Source organism: Trichosurus vulpecula, chromosome 8, assembly GCF_011100635.1.
Source record: "Trichosurus vulpecula isolate mTriVul1 chromosome 8, mTriVul1.pri, whole genome shotgun sequence".
NCBI lineage: Eukaryota > Metazoa > Chordata > Mammalia > Diprotodontia > Phalangeridae > Trichosurus > Trichosurus vulpecula.
In genome coordinates this window covers 70008818-70016765 of record NC_050580.1, presented here as the reverse complement: position 1 = coordinate 70016765, position 7948 = coordinate 70008818, and the positions used below count along the sequence as shown (strand labels likewise).

General features: G+C 40.9%; 1 protein-coding gene across 1 annotated transcript in view; it reads right to left on the bottom strand.

The window, feature by feature from the left end:
- Positions 1-2066: 2066 nt before the first annotated feature.
- Positions 2067-7948, bottom strand: part of CDHR1 (cadherin related family member 1) — a 53388-nt gene continuing 47506 nt past the window's right edge. Inside the window, exon 17 of the mRNA XM_036737238.1 lies at positions 2067-5131. Coding sequence (XP_036593133.1) covers positions 4592-5131 — 540 coding nt within the window. The 3' untranslated portion in view covers positions 2067-4591. The remainder of the gene's footprint in view (positions 5132-7948) is intronic.

Genomic DNA, 7948 nt, shown 5'->3' with positions numbered 1-7948 from the left:
TTGAGTGAAGGGACTGTTTTTTGCCTTTTTTGTATACTGTTCACTTAGTCCTATACCTGGCACGTAGTAAATGCTTAATGAATTTTTGTTGGCTGACTTTGTCCTTTTTTTTTTTACTTTTTGAAGACTATAATTATTATTAAGGCAGTCTAAGAAATTATCAGCTGCTCTGCTCTTGTCAGAAAGAGAGGGTGTTGACAGATGCATGGACAATTGAAGTCTCCCATCACTATGATATCATAGCCAAGATTACAGTCTGTTTCCTGAACTCAAATTCTAAGTCCTTCTGTCTGGATAGTCTGAGACATTTTTGTCTGTGGATACACAAAGGTAGGGACCAACCAACCACCACTAATAGGCTCTTTTTTTCCCTCTGACCATTACTGGATAACCTCTTTTGTGATGTTACTTGTGGATCTACAGCATAATTCCTTGGAACACAAGAAATTGTTTCTTCAGAGAGAACAGACTGACCACCTCTCAAAAACCTCATACATAATATTGCTCCAGGTGTTTGATGATGCTTCTTCCCTTCTCTGCATCACCTCTAATAGCACCTACCTCTCTGGGTTGTTGTGATGATCAAATATGATAATCCTTGCAAAGCACTTAGCACAGTGCTTGGCATATAGTAGGCGCTTAAAAATCCTTTCTCTCCCTTCCTCCCACCCTCCCTCCTTCCTTCCTTCCTTCCTTCTTTCCTTCCCTCACTGTCCCTCTCCTTCCTTTCCTGCTATTTTTCCTATTTTCTCTTTCCCCCTCCTGTCCCCCCATGTCAAAACACTCCTCTAGCTTTTTTACCTTCTCTGGGGGGAAACCAGCCTGTACTTTGTATAAACATAGCTATTACTTGATACTGGCAGAAACACAACATAACCTCCTCTCTACTAATCACTTCAAAATTCCCCTTTACCTCCATACTTGTTAGAAGCAAGATCCTCAATTCTCTGTCATTCTTGTTCAATACTTTTGTACGTGACTCCCACAGCTGGCTACCTGGGCAAACTGGGGAGTCACTGAGACTCAGGGGAGAGGCTGGGCTTGGGTTTCCTCCACCTTTTGACTATTAGGTGGAGCAGTGCATAGAACACCGAACCTAGTCTTGAAGACCTCAGTTCAAATATGACCTTGCTGTTTGACCATGGGCAATTCATTTAACCTCAGTTTCTTCAACTCTAAAATGGGGATATTTAAAGTACCTAGGGTTTTTGTGAGGATCTGGTACATAGTAGGTGCTATATAAATGCATATTCTCTTCCCTCTTCCTTTTGGAGATTATGCAGCGAATAGAGCACTATGCCTGGAATCAGGAAGATCTGAGTTAAAATCCAGCCTTAGATGCTTAATAGCTGTATGGCCCTGGGCAAGTACACTTTATCTCTGCCTCAGTTTTCTCAAATGTAAAATGAGGACAATAGCACCTGCCTCCTAGGGTTGTTGCGAGGATTAAAGGAGATAATATTTGTGAAATACTTAGCACAGTGCCTAGCACATAGTAAGCACCACAAAAATGTTTCCTTCCTTTCTTCCTTTAAGCTTGCTTAGCTGCTTTAATTCATAAGAATCAGACTTGGGTTGTGTGGGGGGAGCAAAGTACCAGTACAAACAGAAGCTATTCTCAGATGTTATCTGTGACAAGTTAATAAATCATAATAATGGTACATTGAATTTCTATAGAGCTGTAAAGCTTACAAAGCACTTTAATTATATTTTTTTCATTTCATCCTTATAACAACCTTGTAGAGTAGGCTCCATTATTATGCCCATAAAGATGAAGAAACGGGTTAAGAGATTTGCCCAGGGTCATAGAGCTAAAAAATGTCAGAGAGGCAGAATTTGATCTTAGCTCTTTCTGACTCCAGGTCCAGTATGCTACCCACTATACTGCCAAGCTGCCTGGGAAGACATACAATTTTCAACAATTTTTCCACCTCCTTCTTTCATTTCTCTTTGCTTATTAAACTTAAGGCATTTTCTTTTATTGCCTCCCTGTCTTCTGAGACAGAGAGGGTGAATGAAAGAATGATGATAGAGATCAGATGCTACATATGGTGAAAACGTGGCTTCAATTTAAAGGTTTTTATTCATAATTACAAAAATGAAATACAATACAACTGGTAGGAATGATAATGTTCAATGAAAAAAAGTCCCCAAACATCCATGGTATAGAACAAAACTACCCCACCCTAATATTTTGTTGGACTTTCACTCTATCCTTCTGGTTATTTCATTTGATCTGCTGGTCTTTCCTCTGTTCCCAAATTGTTAGCTATAATTCTTGACCTTAAATAATGGCAGGGCCATGCATTTGAAGAAAAACCCAATATGGAGCCTAGGGATCACATGGCATATCTGTGTTTCAAGTTGTTAATGGAACACATTGGATAAACCCACTTGCCCAAAGAAAAGTTATGTGTATACCAAATTTTAATAAATAAAATCATCTGAAATGGAGTGGGTGCTGACTGCCCAAAGTATGCAAGGAACTGTCCTCCGTTTCTCTTTTTACGTATTCCTGGCTTTCTTTAGAATAGACTTGCAGAAAACAGGTCCCACCTATATAGGACATAGATACCCTCTTTCCCTATCTCTTAGGGAAGGGATTATCAAACCCTTACGATTTATGCTCAAGCTGAGTTTTATATGTAATGTTGTGGAAAAAGCCAAGACTCCAGAGACCTGAATTCCTATGTTCGATCTGCCATTAACTAATCTTATGTGACTCTGAACTGTCATTTCGTATCTCTAGGCTTCAATTTCCTGATAAAGAGAATGACACTATTAAACTAGATGATTTGTAAGACACAGTGTGCCTCTAATGTTCTTTGATTTCTATGGATACAGCCATCTGAAAGCAACAGAGAAGGGGTGTCTGATAGGACTAAAATTTCCATTGCTTCCCTGGCTGTTCCCTTGTATAACACTGACATAAGTGACAGGCTAAACAGCAGTGTTGTATAAGAGAGTGACCCCACTGAGAAAAAACCAAACAAACTTGACTTCACACAAATGTTGTGACTCTGCAGCACTCATGAGCAGCAAGAGACACCCAATACTTTGTGGAACAACTGTGTTCCAATGAACAAGTCTTAATAATAATGATCGTTCTCATTTATATGATACTTTCAGGTTTACAAAACACTTTCCTCTCAACAACCCTGTGAAACAAGTAATGCAAGGTGTATCCCTATTGTACAGATGAGAAAATTGAGGATCAGAGGATAACTACCTTGCTTCGGGTAGTGCAGCTAGTAACAGACCCAGGGTTCAAATACAGCTCTTTTAAATCGCAGACGACTATTTTTGTCACCTTTTGTCGCCACAAGGCAGAATGCCTTGTAGCTTTCAAAGCACATTCCCATTCATTAGTAACTCATTTGGTCCTCATAATTCTGTGAGTTAGGCTGGGCAGAAATTACTGACCTCTTTTTCTAAATTCATTGAAATATAGAGCAGTTAAGTGATCTGTCACATGGCAGGATCAAGAACATTCACCAGAATATTATCAGAATCAGGACTAGAACCCAGGTCTCCTAAGGCTTAGTCCAATGTTGCTTCTACCATACCTTACTGCCTCTTTAAAAACTACCACCCCAGGACAGTTCCATGGAGAGAGGAAATGCTTAGAATACTTGTGGGTATGTATAGAGATGCAGTATATGCAGATGTATAGGGTTCAGTCTGTTGAATTTGAACTTGGGCGACATTTGTAGTTCCTGGATCATCCCCAGGCACTAATGTGCCCTTCCCCTAGTGGGCTTGGATAAGTAAGTATTAAGTATCTGCTTCCACCAATGGGAAAATTCAGTTAATGTCTTCTCTATTCCAAACCATGAAGGTACAGTTTCATCATGAGGATGAGAGCATAATCTATCAATTTTTCAACTTAAAGACATAGAAAACATATTTCCCCCTTCTCCTTTAACTGTATGGTTTAATGAGCATTTTCAGCTCACCTTTAACCTCCCATTGTGTCTATTTTCCTAACAGCTCTCAAAATACCTCTTTTGAAGTTGCTTTACTTAAGTCAAGACCAAACATTATTACTACCCTTCTCCACCTCCTTTATCAAAGAATTTCCAGCATTTGGAAGCTAATTTGGTGATAACAGCCTGAGATGGCATCACATTACAGATGTCTCCCCACATCTGGCAGGAGTCCTGTTCATAAATTGAAGATCTTTTGGGTCAGGCTGGTCAGAAATAATAGCTAAAAGAGCTTATGTTTTTCCAGGGATGGGGGTAGGAACAAGAAGACCTATGAAGCCCCATTCAATGGCAACTTGAACACCAGTCAGCAAATGAACACTTTGTTTCAGTGGGACATTTGGTAAAGTTTCGGGGGAGAGAAGTAGTGCATGTGGTCAGACTATGATCTAGTGATTAGCACCTACATTCTAGGAGGTCACTGAAGAAATGATTCCCACTGCAAAACGGAAAAGGAGATTGGCAGAGAATCCATGCAAATCAGCAGTAAATACTTGTACAAAAAAGTGAGTGACTGCGCCATCTGAATTGTTTTCAGCATATTCTAAATTGTCAAGGACAAGGATAGTGGGGTGACAGGCTTGAGAGTGGCCACAGTAGGTTTCTCAGACGTAAGGCTTGTTGTCTGCAGCCTTCTTTTCAAACTTCTTCTTGAGCTCAGAAACGAGGGCAGACTGGACAGGTCTGTCGGAGGCCTTTTGCTTCATCGGCTTACTAGTATGCTTGGGAGTCAGTGAACCTGAGACTGTGGGCACTGTCCACTCCGTGGTACTGATCTTGGGGACGGTGACGGGTGGAGGGGGAAGGGCTGGTGCAGTTGGAGGTGGGGTGAACATCAGGCTGTTGTTGTTATGATTCTCATTGGGCAGTTCATCCTTGACGGCAAACTTGTCTCCTGCATGAGACCTCTTGAATTTGAGCCACTCTGCCCTGATGGAGCGGGATGGCGGACTTGGTCTCTTTCGGATCACCCGCCGGACTGGTAAAATCTTGTTGGACTTCTTGTTGCGCCAGAACATGGCAGTGGAGATGAAGACGGTAATGACCACCATGATGGCTATGACTCCGGCCAGCACGCCTATGGCTTTCATGGGATTGTCTTTAGTTTGCATCAGAAATGCAGCCATGGGCCCTCTATTCAGGGTCTGTCAAGGAGTATAAACAGAGCACAGTATGTCAATGCAATACATGCACTCCATCTATGGAAGCTGGACAGGAAGTTGTAGCAGTTTCACTTACCTAGACTCTTGACAATGCCAGAGAGAGTCAGATGGGATGGATGTACACACATTTATATACATACTATGGACAGTTCAAATATTATTTCCACTTTAGAAATAAAGGAGTTGAAAATTAGAGATATAAAATGATTTCATTACCATCACACAGCCAATAATGACCATAACCAGGAATTGAACCCAGGCTTCCCGGTTCCAAATGCGGGGTTCTTTCCATAGAACTCTGCTGCTTATCTGCTTATAGGGATAGGAACAGGATCTGTGATTTGTCTGATAGAAGGAAGTGACAAGTGTGAAACTCCTCTCCCAAGGCACTCTTAGAGAACCGATTAGAGAGAGGTCAGGTGTCTTGTTCAGGGTCACACACCAACATGGATCAGAAATGGGACCTGAATCCAAGTTATCCAGGCTTTGATGCTGGCTCTCTATCCACTATATCACATTGCCCCTCTCTCTTTATGTGAGTATCTTGTTATTTACCTTTTTACATATGTATTCTATTTCTCCACTTCTGCTATTTGACCCTAGGAGGCAGAGACTGTCTTTTACACACTGTTGCTTTCCCAGTGGCTAACACTGGGCCCATGCACAATAAAAGCTCAATAAATGATGGCTGTTGAGAAGGAAGCACCTTGATCTTTGCCAGAGCCATTTGATTAGCTTGTGTTACAATAAAAAAAAATTCACTAACTTCAGCACCCTGTTCAGACCACAGCAAGGAAATCAGAACACAATTTAGGATTATATGTTAAGCTTTGCCTTAGGCTACAGGCATGGTTAGATACATTAATAATGCACTCTGCCCTTAATGAAAATAAACTCTTAGTTTCTTTTCATTAAGGGAAAAGCAAGAGCTTTGGCTTACTTTTGAATTAACTTGGAAATACATGAAGATATAATCCAGTAGTAGCTGGATAGACAGAGTACTAGAAACCAATCTTTCTTTAAGGGAAGCTAATAATTGCTGACATTTAAATGGAACTTTATAGCTTAAAGCAAGTTTTATATATATAATATATCTAGATATGTACATATTTACATACACACATATATATGTATATGTGTATATATAGATATGTGTGTACATATTCACACAGAAATGTACACACATATACATATGTATGTGTATATATGCACATATGTATATATATGCATTATATACACACATATACACACACATATATATACAGATACAAAAATATTTACATCACACTGTAATGGATGGAACCAGTCTCAAAGCCAAGAAGATTGGGGTGCAAGGTCTGCTTCTGATGCTCTGTGAGCCTAAGGAAGTCATTGAATGTCTTAATCTCTAGACGGCTCACTAAGACTAGAGGCGGCAGAGAAAGTAGCCAGCCTTAATTGGTGGAGGGAGTTTCCTTGCCTGAGAGTTCCTTCTATCATTGAAATCACAGCTTCCATTTCCATCCCTTGATTGTACTTCATCATGACCTCCATTCGTCTGATGCCTCCATCATCTTCTATTTCATCGCCTCTGTTTTGGTTTCCTTTCCATTCTTACCCAGTCCTGACCCTTGGCACTGACCCATTCAGTGATGTTTTCTTTACCCTTGGCCACCTTGCTCTTTGTTCTTCTCACTTTCTAATCGCAAACCCTGGTTAACACGCACCATGTGGTTTTGAAGATCATAGGATTTAGAGCTGGCAGGGATTTTAGAATCTGGTTGTCCTTGTCTAGTCATTTTTTCAGTTGTGCCAACTCTTCATGACCCCGTTTGGGGTTTTCTCAGCAAAGATACTGGAGAGGTTCGCCATTTCCTCCTCCAGTTCATTTTACGAATGAGGAAACTGAGGCAAACAGGTTTAAGTGACTTGCCCAAAGTCACATAACTAGTTAGTGTCTGAGGACAGATTTAAACTCAGGTCTTCCTGACTCTAGGCCTGGAAATCTATCCACAGAGCCATTTAGCTGCCCTTTTAGAATTTAGTGCCCTCCCTCACTCAAATCAAAGTCAACTGCAAGTCATGTCATCATTTCCCTGATGTCCTGGTCCTCTTAGAGAATGAAGGACAAACACAACAACCATCTAGTACAATTCCCTGTTTTATAGGTGAAGAAACTGAGGCCAGGAGCCTTGCCCAAGTTAGTGAGTAGCAGTAGAGATAGTGAGTTTCAAACTCAGGTCCTCAGATACCAAATTCAGTGCTCTATGACATTACACATTTGAGTATCACAACAACCCTATGGAGAAAGTACTGCAAATACTAATACCCATATTTTACGGGCAAGAGAACTGAAATTCACAGGATACCAGTGACTTAGTCACAGTCACAATGACAGCAAGGGGTAGAGTCAGGTCTGGAGTACAGCCCTTTTGTCTCTAAGTCTGGATTCTTCTCCTTGTATCATACTGCCTCTATCCACATTGGGGTCAGGCAGAAGTCTCGTAACTTCTGTAATGTTGTTAGATCTGATTTAGGATGCTAAAGACTGGGTTTTGGCTTCAATATGGGCTATGACAAATGGGATGGGGTATAGCATTGAAATTCCCTTGTTTTCTCTTTTATAGATAAAACCAAGCTGGAGAGAGAGGCACTGGGTGATGATGACAAAGGAATACATGGCTCAGTCTTTAATTGAACGTATGGAGGAGGGCCACAGAGAGGGAGGTCTAGATAATTGTTTCTATTTGGCTGTGAGGATGCAGGCAGGCTCATGCCCACTGGATCTCAGAATTGGAGGCCTGTACCTCTACAAGAATC